Source organism: Microtus oregoni, unplaced genomic scaffold (genome assembly GCF_018167655.1).
Source record: "Microtus oregoni isolate MIOR12 unplaced genomic scaffold, Mior012 000002F_ref0000024, whole genome shotgun sequence".
NCBI lineage: Eukaryota > Metazoa > Chordata > Mammalia > Rodentia > Cricetidae > Microtus > Microtus oregoni.
The window spans coordinates 85,992,560-86,009,241 of NW_024543061.1; the positions used below are offsets into that span (position 1 = coordinate 85,992,560).

The 16,682-nt window shown below is 46.1% G+C and overlaps 1 protein-coding gene across 1 annotated transcript in view; it reads right to left on the bottom strand.

Annotated features, from left to right (window-relative positions):
- Itpr2 (inositol 1,4,5-trisphosphate receptor type 2) overlaps window positions 1-16,682 on the bottom strand; it is a 420,430-nt gene that overhangs the window by 229,718 nt on the left and 174,030 nt on the right. The window contains exons 27-32 of the mRNA XM_041632277.1: window positions 7,577-7,666; window positions 7,347-7,472; window positions 6,071-6,193; window positions 4,345-4,545; window positions 2,197-2,448; window positions 265-390 (exon numbers count right to left, since the gene is read on the bottom strand). Coding sequence (XP_041488211.1) covers window positions 265-390; window positions 2,197-2,448; window positions 4,345-4,545; window positions 6,071-6,193; window positions 7,347-7,472; window positions 7,577-7,666 — 918 coding nt within the window. The remainder of the gene's footprint in view (window positions 1-264; window positions 391-2,196; window positions 2,449-4,344; window positions 4,546-6,070; window positions 6,194-7,346; window positions 7,473-7,576; window positions 7,667-16,682) is intronic.

Consider the following 16,682-nt stretch of genomic DNA (forward strand, 5'->3'; position numbering starts at 1 on the left):
AAATGTCATTTATACAGGTGGACGCTAAACACATCCCCTGTTACTGCGCATGCCATACTAGGGCTCTGGTTTACGTTACCTTGCTACCTGTCACCCACAATCTCCTGGAACTCAGCCACAGCCTCACGGATAAAACAAGACTAAATCAAAATGCAGTTGGATGGACTGCAAACGTCCATCTATTTACTGCTTAACCAAAATCAGTACAGATCAATACCAATCAATACCGATGCTCTTACTCCACACGAAGAGCATTGAACTTACCCTTGCCATATCCACCAAGAAATTCTCGAATAATTTCCAGATGTGGTTACTTGTGTAGATTTCTTTCATCTCCACCTCCGTATCAACGTAACAGTGATTGACAAAGTTCACGTACGCAATCTTGACCTGTGCAGGTTTCAAACACAAAGGCAAGTTGGATGTTTTCACTGACGGCCTTCTGTTCTACAGAGAAATGTCATCCGTGTGGAATCCCGCAGTAGATTACAGTTTGTTTGGTCCACATGCGGGTTCCCTGCTTTCTTCCCTTTCACAGCGTCTGCCCTGGCCCAGCAAAGCCTGGAGTCTAGCATTCCATTACCCTATGCCCAGATCTTGCTGTGAAAATCAAAGCAAGCCGAGCATCCTTGAGACACTCGGAAGAACTCAGAAGTCTCCAAGAGAAGGCTGTATACAGAAGCAAATCTTGTCAATCATCCCATGGGATTCCTGGACTCTGAGTCAGAACCACAAGGCCCAAGGGCAAGCTTTCCTGCCTGCAGGGCTTCACAGCTGTGCCACTGAAGTCTAGAAAAAGAAATCCTCACTGGCACATGTCGTGCTGAGACTGGTCATGGTCTAAAAAGAGCTGAGACACACAGACAACCATCGTCTCCACAGCAGCTGTACAGACTGCATCCCCCAGGCGTGAAACCCCTCGGCCTTTCCCATGCCTCCTCTTACTGTGGACATACTGCGTCCCCCAGGCGTGAACCCCCTCGGCCTTTCCCATGCCTCCTCTTACTGACAGCAACCCTCTAATAATCCTACAGACGCGATGATTATTTATTGTATAACTGTGGGCACTGGATGCTGGAAGTGCTGAGCGGCTGCTGGAGTCAGCCACACAGTTAGGAACCAATGGATCAGGATCCTAGCTCACTGTTGAGCTTGCTCAACAACTAGAACCACACCTAGCCATTACCCTCCTGGAGCTGATCCTCCTAGGGAAGGCATGAGAGCTAATGAGAATAAATCGGCCAGCTTTCCCTCAGAGGTGGGTGGCCATATCCACACAGCCCGAGAATTCGTCTCTGAAGCAGTAAGGCGTGAGGGGGGTGACTCCAGTAAACACAGGAAAGGCGGGGCCCTGAGAAGCAACTAAACCTGGGTCTGGCGTGGCCAAGACCAGGACCTCAGATAAGGACCAAGCCCATGGTCCTCTCCTCCACCCCACCCTGCTCTGTCATTTCATCTCAGCCCACCACCAGGCATGAAGGACCCTTGGACTGAGACGGTAATGATGTCACATCAATATTCCTTCAGGTCCTTGACTGTTGCCATGGCGCAGGGCTACTTCAACAGGGACGGAAAACTCCCCTGACTCCTTTGGGTTTTATGTCCTTTAGAGTATAGACATATTTATGAACCGTCACACATGCCATAATAGCAGAAAAGAAAGAAATTGTTACACTGTGTGTTCCCAGAAGCCTCACTAGTAGAAAGATTTCCTCAACCAATAATCATCCTCTGTGAGGTATTGTGTATCAAACATCAAAGCTGAAGTAGAAGCGAGGCTGAGAGATGGTGTGGGCACGGCCTCAGGAAGACACACACTCTATGCAGCACCGAGTCTACTGTGGGTTCCTGCAGCACCGGCCCAGGCTCTCTAATCAATGACTGATTCACCAATGAGCCACCAGGTTCCTGCTCAAAAGCTACAAAAGAGTCTTTCCCTGCAAGCCCACTACCATGCGCAGTCTTTAAGAGACACTTGTAGTTCTTAGTCAAAGGACCTGCCTTCCCTCTGTGCGAATAAAAACTCGGAATCTTCGTGCTCTTTTCCACTTGGCAGATTACATAGCTAAGTACAGTTAATGCCTCTCCTAAATATGTAATACCATCATAAATATTACCATGGGAGACGCAGGTGACCCCCAGGTGAACTTTACAAACAAGAGTGTTCTACAGATGACAGGTGTTTGTCAGGCTGACCTCGGGGATGCAGTCGTCATGGGTCACCACCCTCACGATGTCATCCAGGGGCAGGAGAGAATTGCACTTGATCTCAGTGTAGACGTTCTTGCCCTCCGTGCATGCGGCCAGCAGCTCCACGAGGGTGATGTGGTAGGCCAGGGGGCCGCTCTCATCCCCGCGGGCCCTCTCGGAACACATCATGTTGAGGAGGATGGGGAACGACGCTCTGTCGTTGTAGAATATCAGCACGTCTTCACCCCCGTTAATCAGCTGAAATGCAGAAGAAAGAAGCTAGACAGCAGAAGCTAGACGTGGATCTCCGTTTACAAACAGAAACCAACACAAATAGGTGCCAAGGGACCGGCTACTGATGCTTCTGAAACCAGACAGGAGAGATCACAGAAGGGACAGAGCCAGACCCTGGGGGTACAGACCTAGAATCCCAGCACCAGGGGAGGCAAACATCTGAGTTCCTGTGTTTGTTTTTACTAAAGTAAAACAGTGAGGGACTGGAGAGATGACTGAGCAATTAAAAGTACTCCCTGCTTTTGCAGAGGACCGGAGGATCCGACGCCCTCTTCTGGCCTCCTCAGGCAGTGCACTTACATGCATACACCCACAGATAAGGCACACTTACATACACATTAAAAATCATAAGGAAGTATTCACATCAGCAATTAAGTAAGCAACCTTGTACACTGCTTCAAATACAACTTTATAAAAATCTGGAAAATTCCTCATTTAATGGGAAGGCATCAGAAAATAGAACAGAGAGTTGAGATGGCAAAGAAATGAGAAGGGCGGTGCTTAGGGCATAACTGTTCCTCATATGTCGGTGTATGGTTTGAGAGCCTCGAGATGTAGCATATTTTATTTTCCATGCTGTAATCTATTACCTACGACTGATAACAATTTTCTAACCTTGATATGAGATGTTTGGTCAGGTTTCAAATGATATATAAATTTCAATTTAGTTATTATATTTAAATCAATAAGCCAATTGATTGATGGGCTCACTTTGATAGTCCTGCTGCAAAGAAATGTATGTGCCCAAATGTGGCTATGTATAATATCACAAATATTTCCTGACACAGAAGCATCCCTTTGATACACATCACATGAAGGGCGCATGTGTCTGCGTCACTGTCTGCTTGTGGCTCATTCACAACCCATACATAAAAGTCCAAGGCCTAAGATTTCTGTGTGGCACAGGAAACCAACATAGAGACATCTCTCCTTTCTAACCAGAAGGCATATGGCGATAGGAATTTCCCCAGACCCACGTGATTCCCTGGGGAATGGACTGCCTTGCAGCGTGGGTGACACTGCTTTGATGCGGTCTGCCAGCCCGCATCCGGTCGCCAGCTCTCCAAAGGAGCACCTTAGTGTCCCCAGTGAGCAGCCAGCCCACATCAACCTCTCCCAAAGTGGGTCATTCATTTTCCTTCTTATCTCATTAAAATACCCAATTCCTACTGCTCTAAAGAAGCCCTGACAATCATTTTTAATTAACTCGTGTTGTTTTTCAAAGCTATTACAAACAGTGGCAGAAAACACCCATCCTGCAGTTGAGAAAGAGCAGGAACCACAAGAGCTCAACGGCTCTGTTATGTTACTAAAAATTTTTAAAGAGAAAAATTGTGTTAATTCCAAATAGTCTTGTGATCTCCTGAGATTCCACCTATTGTAGGAGCTAGAGGGGTGGTTCAGTGGCTAAAAGTCCTTGTTGCTCTTGCAAGAACCAAGGTTCAATTCCCAGCACCCACATTAAGCAGGTCATAAGTATGTGTTACTCCAGATCCTGGAGATCTAACTCCCTCTACTGGCCTCCAGAGGCACCGACATGCACACATGCACATGTGCACGCACACACACACTCATACTCACACACACACAAACACACTCATACACACACACACATACACACAATCTTTTTTTAAGTTAAAAAATCACCCATTATTTCACAGACCCAAATTCATTACAAAGCAAACAGAAAAACTCTGAAGACAATCCTGACGTCAGGATGTCCTGTGTTACCTCACCGCACCAGGGTAGACCCTACCAGCGCTTCAGCGATCGCTTCGGAGGTCTTCCCCTGCTCTGAGCTGACCGTGCACATCTAGGCCAGCTCATGTGAAGCTGGTGAGACACAGACGGAAAACCTACCTCAGTCATGACCATATCCTGGCATTTCTTCACGTATTTGCCGTCTGCTTTCACGATGGTCTGCAGGAACCTCAGGTACTCCACGTGGCGGCCGTGCGTCTCGATGCAGTGCACGAAGTGCTGCACAACCCTCTCACTGATCTCGTTGCACAGGTGGTAGTTGTTCATGAAGATGTGCCGCAGGGTTTCCGCCTCGAGGAGCTGAGCAGAGGGGTGCGCTCTCATGACTGTGGTGAGATCACCCTTCTAGTTCCCTGACTGCCATGGGCCTTGTGACTTATGGGAAGCCACCGTGGACTACCCGGGCCTCTCTTCCTTCACTGACCACTGAAGGAAATCTGCCTCACAATGGGGCTCAACTGGAACGAGGAAGTCGGCAAGTACACGACCAGCAACTGCGTTCTTGGGGATAATTTATCCTTATTCCAACATGGCTCTTCCTTAAGATCTGCTAATGCTTTTTTTATCATTTTGTAAGCACACGGAATAAGCATGTGTGCTGTGTGCACAAGTATGTATGGTGAGGGGTACGTGTGCCATACATGTGCAAGAGAGCAGAGCAGGATCCTCTGTCACTCTCCATCTTATTCCCTTGAGGCGGAGTCTCTCACTGAACCTGACTGATCCCCAGTACGCCGACTGGCCAGCAGGCTCCTGTGGTTCTGTCTCTGCTGCTCATCACTGGTATCACAGGCACACAAGGCTGTACCTGGCTTAGGTGGACACTGGGGATCAGAACCGAGGTCCTCACACTTCTACAGTGAACGCTCTGCCTACACTCTTTTAACAGACCACAGGTAATGCAACCTTTGAATATTCAGTTTTAGCTCTTGTGCGTTTGTTTTTGGTTTGGGTTTTATGGTTCTGGGTCCTGAATGTGCTAGGTAAGCTGTCTCCTGCTGAGCTGTACCCCAGCTCCCATGTTTAACTTCTAAAACCCTTACTCTAACATTAAATTGTATGTTATAAATGAAACTGTTATTGGCATATAAAACTTGTCTGAATTTTCAAATGACTTTAAGAGTTTGTTCTGAGGAAACACTCAGTTTTATGGAGTGAATCTCAACAAGGGGAAAATGATGCACAAAAGTCGATAAAATTCTTTTCACTGTGCGGTCAAACCGGTGCACACACTGCCGTAATGTGGGGGGTCAGACCAGTGCACACACTGCCATAATGTGGGGGGTCAGACCAGTGCACACACTGCCGTAATGTGGGGGGTCAGACCGGTGCACACACTGCCATAATGTGGGGGGTCAGACCGGTGCACACACTGCCATAATGTGGGGGGTCAGACAGGTGCACACACTGCCGTAATGTGGGGGGTCAGACAGGTGCACACACTGCCATAATGTGGGGGGTCAGACAGGTGCACACACTGCCATAATGTGGGGGGTCAGACCGGTGCACACACTGCCATAAACGTGAGGGGTCAGACCGGTGCACACACTGCCTTAAACGTGAGGGATCAGACCTGTGCACACACTGCCATAAACATGAGACCGGTGCACACACTACTGTAAATGTTAGGGGTCAGACCAGTGCACACACTGCCGTAATGTGGGGGGTCAGACCAGTGCACACACTGCCGTAATGTGGGGGGTCAGACCGGTGCACAAACTACTGTAAACGTGAGGGGTCAGACCGGGGCACACTCTGCTGTAAACATTAGGGGTCAAACCGGTGCACACACTACTGTAAATGTTAGGGTCACCACGATACTTACTCCAGGAGTCAGGAACAAGTTGAGATGCTTGTGAAGGAGAACTTGATTCTGTGGATTCCCCCGGCAGAAGTTCTGCAGGAAGGTGTGGGCTAAATCCATCACCTCGTTCATCTTTTCATCATTCTGTAGGTGAAAGGGCAGCACACGACACTGAGAAACAGAGGAGGGATGTACACAAAGCCGCATGCCTCCACCACGGATGCCCGTGTGCATGCTCTGTCCCATGCTCTCCTTTCTCTACACTCGCTGTGTCTCTATACCCCTTCCATCTACTCCTGTCCCTTCATTTCCGTGTTCTAGACCTTTCTCTCCTACTCTTATTGTTCCTGTCTGTCTACCCCATTCCTCCCACCCTCTCCTTGTTACGCTTCCCCTCTTTCTCCTAGACTTTCTGATTACCCTTCAGTGCCTACGCTAACAAAAATGTGAATTAAAAGCCTGCTGAAGGATGGGAAAGTTTCAATGGCGCCTCTGCACAGAACAGTTATTTCTTATGAAGGGAGAGGGGGCTTCTGAAAGTGGAGAACCCGGAAGACACATCACTAGCGCTGGAACAAATCGGAGCCACATGTGCCTGCGAGGAAGCTCTACACAGAAATTAGAACCCTTCCACGTTCCCACTGAGGATAGGAAACTGAACCTAAGCATTGGAGGAAAGGGGGGACTCTCTTCAAAATCACCAACAATCTACAAGAGAGCTCAGGACTGAAAGACAAGCAGACAGCACAACCAAGCCCAGAGTCTGCAGGCTTCTACCACAGACGATTCTATCAGCAGGACACGGGGGGGGGGGGGGGGGACATGGTGTGTGGGATTCGGGGACAGTGTATCATGCTTCCTCCTAATTTGCAAGGCAGGAGTGGGGTTGCATAAAAGCTCACACTTGCGCATAGGAAACACAGAAAAGAATTCAAGGATGCTGGGCAATGTGGGGGGGGGGGGGGGGGGGGTTAAACAATTAAGGGGGAAAAAGTTCTTTATGACTTGGTGATCCATTTCAATGAGATCTATTTGAATGGAAGGAAGACAGTAAAGGGGCAAACCTTCTCATGGGGATCTGCAGAAGGAAGGCAGGAAAGGAAGGAGCAAACCTTCTCATGGGGATCTGCAGAAGGAAGGCAGGAAAGGAAGGAGCAAACCTTCTCATGGGGATCTGCAGAAGGAAGACAGGAAAGGAAGGAGCAAACCTTCTCATGGGGATCTGCAGAAGGAAGGCAGGAAAGGGGCAAACCTTCTCGTAGGGGATCTGCAGAAGGAAGGCAGGAAAGGGGCAAACCTTCTCGTAGGGGATCTGCAGAAGGTCCAGCACCACCGAGTGAGCCCCCATGTTCTTCAGCAGCCGCTGGTGTTGGTTACGGCACTTCTTATTCTGCACACAGAGCTTACTCAGCCTAATCAAGATCTTTAAAGAGATGAAGCAGCACATTAAACACAGCGAAGGAACACACACATGAGCCAAAACCACCAGTGTGTGAACAGGCAGAGAAAGCACGCCCGTCTGCTGACCTCCTTGACGATCCGGTAGTTGTTGCCCTTGTTGCTATCGATTTGTGGGGTCTTCGTGCCATCCTGCACCGGACTCAAGAGGTTGGACTCCTAAAAGAAATAAAAATGTAATATATATTTAAAAAATGTAATGTAATATATATATACATCTCAGTTATCTGGCCTAGATGTTGTTTGTGCTTATTTTGTTGCATCTAAATTTTCTCAGCTAGAATGAGCCCTGTATACCACTCTAACCTCATAAAAACCAAGTTACAAGATGAGTAGATAAGTAACATTGCTGTGCACTAACAAGTGGAAACCAAAATACAAAGCTGCTGTACACACTGCTAGTGTCTAAGTGTGTGCGTGTGTGCGTGTGTGTGTGTGTGTGTGTGTGTGCTGCAGGCTATCGTGGTTTTAGATGAGGGGAAGCAGTCAAAATCAAGGGCACACGAGCCATAATTCCATCATCAAAGATAAGCTGTAATGAACAAAGCTTTGATGAACAAAGGGGCAAGAGTATCACATCGAGATACATCTCAGGGAAGAAAAGGCCAGCTTAACCCTAGGATGCTCTGTCAGGTTACCGTGACATCCTTAAGAGTCAAACTTGGAGCAGATCAAGTGTGTACAGGAAAATGAAGACAGAAAAGTAGAAATTAAATTAAAAATAACATTTCAAATTACTGTATTCACAAGACCTATGGAGAATTCTGAGACACCAAAAGTAAGTAATTATGATAGCCATTCTCTGATACATCACGTTAGGAAAGAAATCCAGAGCACGTACACATGTCAAATATCACCTACTGGAATCACCACATAAAAAGTGCCTATTAGCAACACTTGTACGCAGAACACTCATGAGACTCACTACGTGCCTACACTAGCCCACCGTGTAGGCCAGAAAAAGTCAGCCATCTAAGAAAACGTGAAATCAGAGAAGTCAGCTGAATAGGCTTTGCTGTTCAGGGAGGGAGAAAGAGCAGCCACAGTCAGACAGCATGACTGGAGCAGCCCAGGTTTAAGGCCAGGTCTTCAAAGACGAACACTGTCCTGCTGAGGAAGGGGGTGCGTGCGAGGGCAGCGGGGAGAGGTTTCCAGAGAAGTCAGAGGTACATCAGTGAGCGCAGCTGGAATTCTGCATGGGGATGGTGAACACTGATCTACAGACGCACAGAAGTGCACTTGGGATCAATGTCAAGTTCAAGTGGGGTAAACCTCCCGGATGTTGGTGGCGTCGGGCTCCCTTATTCAGTGGGGACTGCAATGTAGCCCAGGAAAAAGTAACAGAGATCCATGAGGCCAATTAACACCGCTTTGTTTGTCCTGAGCTGTCCTTCTTACGGTGCTCCGGGATCAGTCTAAGAAATTAGAGCAAATGTTCCCCCATTAGTCCAACGAAGCAGACGGAAGGTTCTGTGCCACAGAAGGGTGCAGTCAGTCAGAAGCCAGCGCCACCAGTCAGCTGGACATTCCTGCTTTGCTCCTTTCCTGGCAAACACTGTGCCCAAACTCCTGGTCTGAATCATTGCTAAGCATGAGAACCCCGGAAAACACAATCCCTAACATCACCTGCCCAGACTGCCTCTCCTGCGTCCCCTACCCCCAGAACTGACTTTCTGAGTCAAGGGCTTCAGAAATCCCATCTCCCTGGGGGTCTCCTCTCCCTACTTCATGTCCATTTACTTCATAAGCAGGTTCACCCTCTACGACCTCTCATCACATTCAAAGTGCAGGCAGGTTGAGGTCACCAGGGTCATTCAGAGTTAGCACTCATCGCTGCAGACTTGAGCCCCAGACACTTTTCCCACGGAGGAAGCAGCCAGGCCCCACCACAGGAACAGCATCAGGAACCCTTCTGCATTCGACTGTAGTGTGCTCCCATTCTCAGTAAACCTTGCTCTCCCTGGTTACCGTGACACGCTGCTCCTTGCTGTTGACCTCACTAACCTAACCTGGCTCCCCGCGCTTCACTGTGACATGCTGTTCCTCGCTGTTGACCTCACTAACCTCGCTGTTGACCTCACTAACCTCGCTGTTGACCTCACTAACCTGGCTCTCCGGCTTCACCGTGACACGCTGTTCCTCGCTGTTGACCTCACTCTGCCTCTTCGGCCTCTGTCCCTTTGACTTGAAACAACTGGGGTCACAAACAATGGGAAAGAGTGACACTCAGAATCTTTAGATTTTGGAAAGGTGGATTGGGGCTGCATTGCCAGCTGCCACCCTGACTCCAGGAGGGGCCTGAGGGCAGCACAGCCTCCACTCCAGGTGAAGAGAAAGGACACACGTGAGACACTGTCGGCCAGACAAGAGTCCAAGAAGAGACCAGCAGAGAGCCCTGTCTTGTCGGGGAGATCAATGCCGAGGGCAGGAAGAGCAGGTGACCAGCTCCATAGGAGTCTCAGCTGGAGAATCCAGCTGGAGTTTCTGGTTCCTACCAAAAAGGATTCGTGGAAGAAAAGCAAACATTGCAAATTCTAGAATTGTAATTAAGTTTTTTTTTTTCTAAGCCCAATAGAAAAGGGAATCTAGAGCAATCAGGAGATTGAGGAAAGCCTGGGTTACTTGGGATGCTATCTCAAAAGAAGGAGGAGGAGGAGGAAGAGGAGGAGGAGGAGGAGGAAGGAAGGAGGAGGAGGAAGGAAAGAGAAGAAGGAGGAGGAGGAGGAGGAAGGAGAAGAGAAGGAGGAGGAGGAGGATTCCCTCTTCTGATCACAAAAGTGGAGCCTGTATTTCATAAGCCTGTATCTCCATGAGGCCATTTCATGTGGCAGAACAGCTCATATGAACCACAAACTCTGCAAAGTTCCTCTTGCAAGCCTGGCAGACAAGGACCTCAGGAAAAAGCAGTCGCCTCGGGCTGGGGACACAGTCCCCCGGGAGAACCCTTGCCTGGGATGTACAGTTCTGGGTTCAAATCCTAGCACCAATAAAAAGGGGGAAAAGAAAAATAACACTGGACAAAGCTTTACAAAAAAGTACGGTCTTTAGTTTTCAAACCAAGGGGAGAGACAGAAAAACATTCAACTCTGTAAAGAAATTATGAAGAATAATTATTTTCATTTAAAGTTGCCAGCAGTCAACAAAGGAGGGATATTGGAGAATTCAACAAGCAATCCTTTTTAATTTCAGAAAAGAAATCAGTGTAACTAAGCTGAACAAAAACATCAGCCCACAGAACATCTGGATAAATCCAAGGCTGGGATCGGGGAATTCAGAACCACGCCAACTATGCAGCATGGAAGGACAGTTGGGTTTTGTTTTTATTCTGAAAAGGCTTTAAATAAAGATGTCTCAAGATTTTGCCACCCCAGAGAGCAGAAATTGATGGTGTTCATTATATTCTACACAACATTAGACCCAGGTCAGTGATCAAATCCACAAAACCCTAAATTCATTCTAATGACAAAATACTGGAAAACTGCAAAGTGTAGGTGCGTTACTTATGCAAGTCCCCAGTGCTGAGCGGGCCTGGGCAGATTGGGGGCGGCGCCATGCTTGCAACACAAATCCAAATGCTGTTTTTACCATCAGCAACACAACTAAACTTCCTTCTAGGCGAGTATGCAAAGCCAGCTGATCTCCCGGGGTTAACCGGATTGTAAGCTTGTAAGCACACACTGTATGAGCCAGGGGCTTCAGAATCAGAACAGAGAATGGATTGGCATTCATTAATGGTGATCCAGCATCTAAAATCTAAGCAGGAACATCCAGCTTTTAAAACAGGACTTTCCAGATCCTAGCATGGGAACCATGACGTACTCACAGCTGAGAATGCTAACAGTTCTCTGAAAGCCTTCTCCTCATCCCATCCCACCAGTTATAGAAGCTGACCCTCAGCAAAGCTGTCCAGTCCACACAGCCTCCTGCTCAGCCTCCTGCTCAGCCTCCTGCTCACCACTGCATCCAAAGCCTCCTCTTTAGGAACCACTTCTTAACACGGTGAGCTACACCATTATCCAGCCGGCCTTCCCCAGTTCTAGCAGCAAATGCCCGTCCCCACACTCTACAGACTATGAGGAAAAGAGTAACGGCCAGTCTTTCCGATTTTGTTAGTCAATCCTGATGGGGGAGAGTCTTCTGTTTTGTGTTAATTTCATTGGTTAAATAAAGAGACTTCCTTGGCCCTGATATGACAGAAAATTAGGTAGGTGGAGTAGACAGACAGAATGCTGGGAGAAAGAAGCCGAGTCAGTGAGTCGCCATGATTCTCCCACCCAACACAGACGCAGGTTAAGATCTTTCCTGGTAAGCCAGCTCGTGGTGCTACACAGAATATTAGAAATGGGTTAGATCAATATGTAAGAGCTAGCCAATAAGAGGTTAAAACTAATGGGCCAAGCAGTGGCCTGGGTCTGAAAAAGCCTGGAATAAAACCGGACTCGCTGAACATAGCGGAAAATGAGGACTACTGAGAACTCAAGAACAATGGCAATGGGTTTTTGATCCTACTACATGTACTGGCTTTGTGGGAGCCTAGGCAGTTTGGATGCTCACCTTACTAGACCTGGATGGAGGTGGGTGGTCCTTGGACTTCCCACAGGGCAGGGAACCCTAATCACTCTTTGGGCTGACGAGGGAGGGGGACTTGATTGGGGGAGGGGGAGGGAAATGGGAGGCAGTGGCGGGGAAGAAACAGAAATCTTTAATAAATAAATAAATTTAAAAAAAAGAATACAGTTTCCGTGTAATTATTTCAGGGTATAAGCTAGCCAGGCGGCCAGGAGCTAGGGTGGCAGGGAAGCGGCCCGCAGCTCCCACTACAAATCCGACTTCACTTTAGCTGCCACTCAGAAGGAATGTCTCCTCACCACCACCCCTGCACACCCTCTTCAGAGAGCTGAACAAGAACTCCCACAGAGCGACAAGGTCCTCCACCTCCATCCTCAAGGGCAACGCCAGCAGCTACTTAGGAAGATGTCTGACAGGTCACAGAACGAGTAAAACCCACAGATAAGCATGTCTGGCCTTGCATGCAACATTCATTTGGACCACTGTGGAGTCTTGGGTGACAGTTTTCTGTATCCCTGGAAGTGTGTAAGGCTTCTTGAGGGCTTGAGCCAGGATTCACAACAGGTCTGTGACAGTTAGAAGATACCTTGCTTCCAGGTTCCCTTCAACCCGGGTCCAAATTCCTTCCCCACAATTCCTTGTCTCTCCACCCCATCAACAAAATGGCAAAAAGTGTGCCCTAGACAGTTTCCTTTTCTCTAGGTTTTAGGAAACACAAGGAATATGTTTGATTTATAGACTTTTGTTCATTTTAGACTGAATTTCATGTATCCCAGGTTGGCTTCACACTTCCTATGTAGCCTAACATGGCCCCACACTGATCTTCCTGACTCAACCCTGAGTGCTGGGACTACAGGCTTTTGCCACCACACCTGAAAATTGAACTTATCTGGGTGTTCCCATCAGATTACTGCATTTCCTGTATCAGAGTAAAGAGCCACCATACTTCCAAAATTAGTCTAATTAGATAAATAGCTGGATTCATTGACCCCAAGTTGTACTTTTACTAAAATTGGAACCTTCTAGATCAGTTCCCTGTTTAATGGTGACACGGAACCATAAAATTATTTTATTGCTACTTCATAACTATAATTTTGCTACTGTTACGTGTCGTGGGAGCTCAATTCATTTAGCCAATGACTTTTGGAATGACTTGGCATGGGTATGGTTTTCTCTGGAGGCGGGACAATAAAATGGAGGAGAAGGGTCATGCACTCTCTCCTGGGTGGTCAGAGCTGGAGCAAGTCTTGCAGTTGGTCCTCATCACCCAGGTGGGGCAGCAGCATCTGGGTTAGCAATGGTGTCTACTTTATTCAGTATTCATGAGTTTCTTTTTCCATTGCACCCCTTAATAAATTGTTAATAGACTTTTGTGGATCCGTACTTCAGTTATAAATTGTAATGTAAAATGTACCTGTGTTCCAATGATCTTGGACCACCCCTGTGAAAGGCTCACCCAACCCCAAAGGGGTTTTGACCCACAGGTTGAGAATCACTGATCTAGAAGATTCGTTATAATCTTGAGAAAGCCAACATATGAAGGACCTTAAATACCTGGTCAAACAAACAGAGAAGTCAGGTTTACTGTCTGTTCCTCCCTTATTGACAAGTTGTGCCTGTGTCTCTCTTTGTTTGAGCCCAGACCGTTACTTCTGCCCTTATAAACTCAAGATGAGAACTCTATCCTTGCATGGTCCTAGGATTGTGCCCAAGATAGACTGAAGACAACTGCTGGATCTACAGACTCCTATTGCTCTGGGCTTGTGTGGTAGATGTCCTTTCCACAGGGGCAAAGACAACACAGAGATATACATTAACCACCTACAGGAAGTTCTGTCATCAACCTAGCTGTTGTAAGGAACAATAGCCTATCAAATCAAAACACACACACACACACACACACACACACACACACACACACCTTTCTAAGGAGGCAAACACAGTTCTACAGAAACCAAATGATACATCATCATCATCATCATCATAATATGAAATCTTGTGGGTTTTGGTTTCTTCAAGGCTGTTCTAGGGTCTCCTGTGTCATTTTCAAGGCTGAATGGTGTGTGGACATCCCCAAGGATGCTGTTTGAAAGGGACTGACATTATTAGGAAGTGTGGCCTTGTTGGAGGAAGTTTGTCACTGTTGGGGTGGGCTTTGAGGCCTCTTTTGCTCAAACTTCCCTCAGTGTGACTGTCAGTTGTCTGCAAAATGAAGCACTCTCAGCTCCATGCCTGCACAAGATCCCAGTCATGACGATAATGGACTGAAACTCTAAAACCGTAAATGAGCTGCCCCAATTGAGGGTTTTCTTTGTAAGAGTTGCAATGGCCATGGTGTCTCTTCATAGCAACAGAAAACCCTAAGATAACCTATAATTTCACTAATGTTTCATCTGCTCATGTGAGCTACAAAATCACCTTCAAAGCTTGTGAGGCACGGAGACCAGCTGAGGAGCTGGATCTCTGAAGTCAAGGTGGGATGGGAGGTAACCTTAGGAGGGATCCTATTAGTCTTCGGATCTTGTGTGTTCAACTGTCTTAACATTATCTCCTCTCATTTATGGTCAGTTCACACTCAAAGGTGCTTCATAGTCTACACCTTCTACCTGGGTTCCCTGATGGTCTCCAGAGGTTGAGAATTTGCAGAGTAGAGACTCCAAACTCATATAAACCCAAATTCAGGCCAAAGCAGTCAGATAAGCTCAGTGTCAAATAAATGGTCTTAGGGTTTCAAAGTAATCAGCAGCTGGGAGCCACAGGACAGTGGATGCCTCAGAAGATGACCTGAGTCATATCTCTGGCCAAGGGAGGAGCTATGACACCCTGAACTACCCAGAATGTCAATACTAGATAGCTATCCAACCCTAGCTCCTTATAAGATTAGTACAAGGATGATGTGGGATGTCCTTCTGTATATGTGTTGCTTTTGTTGGTTGATTATTTGAATTTTTTGACTACAGAGAGATATTTGACTCTGAGGCTACTAAGATAAAACAACATAAAGGTATATTGACTTCAAATTTTGAGTCTAAGGATATGCTACTTTAGAAAAGAGGTTCTTCTTTTGTTTCCACAGAAGATGAGAACCTATGGATTTCTTCCAGGTTAATATGGTTTGATAGAACAAGCAACCCTCCCCCCCCAAAAAAAAGATCTCCATGAACCCTAAAAATACTTCACCCAACAAACAGCAGGAAGCAGTTTGGAGAAAACTACACCCAAATTCCCAAAATGATTGTTTATAAAAGTTTGTTTTCATTTATAGAAAATTGATTATAAATTATTAAATGATCACAGTCAATCTCTTTCTAAAAAGGGGGAGATATGATATAAAGATGAATACTTTGCATTAGTATGAATCTTGGTCTATTAATACAAATTTAAGATCGATTTGTTACACTGTGTATATGTATTTCTGCTCTTGTTTAAGGTATTGTGTTTGTGCAACTCATTTAAAAATGTAATATATAATTAAGAAATACAGATTAATAGTCATCTATAATAATCAAACTTTTAACCATGTCAGTTAAGTTTTCTGAATATACAAAAATATATTTCAGATGAATAGGTAATCTTCAACACTTCAAAGACCTACATAATATGGCATTTAAGATGTTTTAATAATTTGACTTTTCTTGATAGTGAGAAATGTCTGCTTCTGGCAGCACCAATTACTTCAGAGAGATTGATGGGCATTAAAGAAACTCATTATAGAATTTGCCTTCGATGTGACAAAGCTAGCCATTTGTGCAAGAAACTGCTCTTGAATGCTTGATGGCATTCTGTATGAACTGGACATGCAGGACCCACAGAAAATGCTGAACTTATAAAAGATGGAAAGGTCCTTCAGGATTCCTGCTTCACAGAAGAGTCTATGAGATACTCTGTAGGACACAGAAGAAAGTGACTAAAAAACTGCCAATATAGGCTAACAGTCTTTCAAATTTTCTGTTTTGTGGAAAAAATCTGATGGATACTATTGGCCTGTAAGCTAAAGATGGATGCCACAATATTTGCATGACTGTCCAGACAGTGAGATGTCTTTGTCAATTCTAGAGTTTTGGAAGCTGCTTACAATGCACTTCCTATTTACTTAGGTGATGTGGGATTCCCCTCCATATGCTGTGAATACCATTGGTTAATAAAGAGACTGTCTTGGACCTGCACAAGGAATAGAGGTATGCAGGGAAAACTAAACTGAATGCTGGGAGAAAGGAGGCGGAGTCAGAGAGAAGCCATGTCCCCATCAGAGATAGACACCAGAACTTTACCTGGTAAGCCACAGCCTTGTGATGATTCACAGACTAATAGAAATGGGTTAAATTAATATGTAAGAGCTAGCTGATAAGAAGTTAGAGCTAATAGGCCAAGAAGTAATTTAATAAAAGCAGTTTCTGTGTGGTTATTTTGGGAGTCTGGGCAGCCAGGAACAAACAAGCAGCCTTCCTACTACACTTAGGTAATATTATATCCTTCTGGGGTTTTTGAAGAGTTGAAGACAGATAGTTATAGCTTTCCTTAGTTATAATAAAAGATAAATTAGATATGAAACTTTAGACTCACAAAGATAGGATAGATGATAGAGTATTTTCCTTAATTTGTCAAA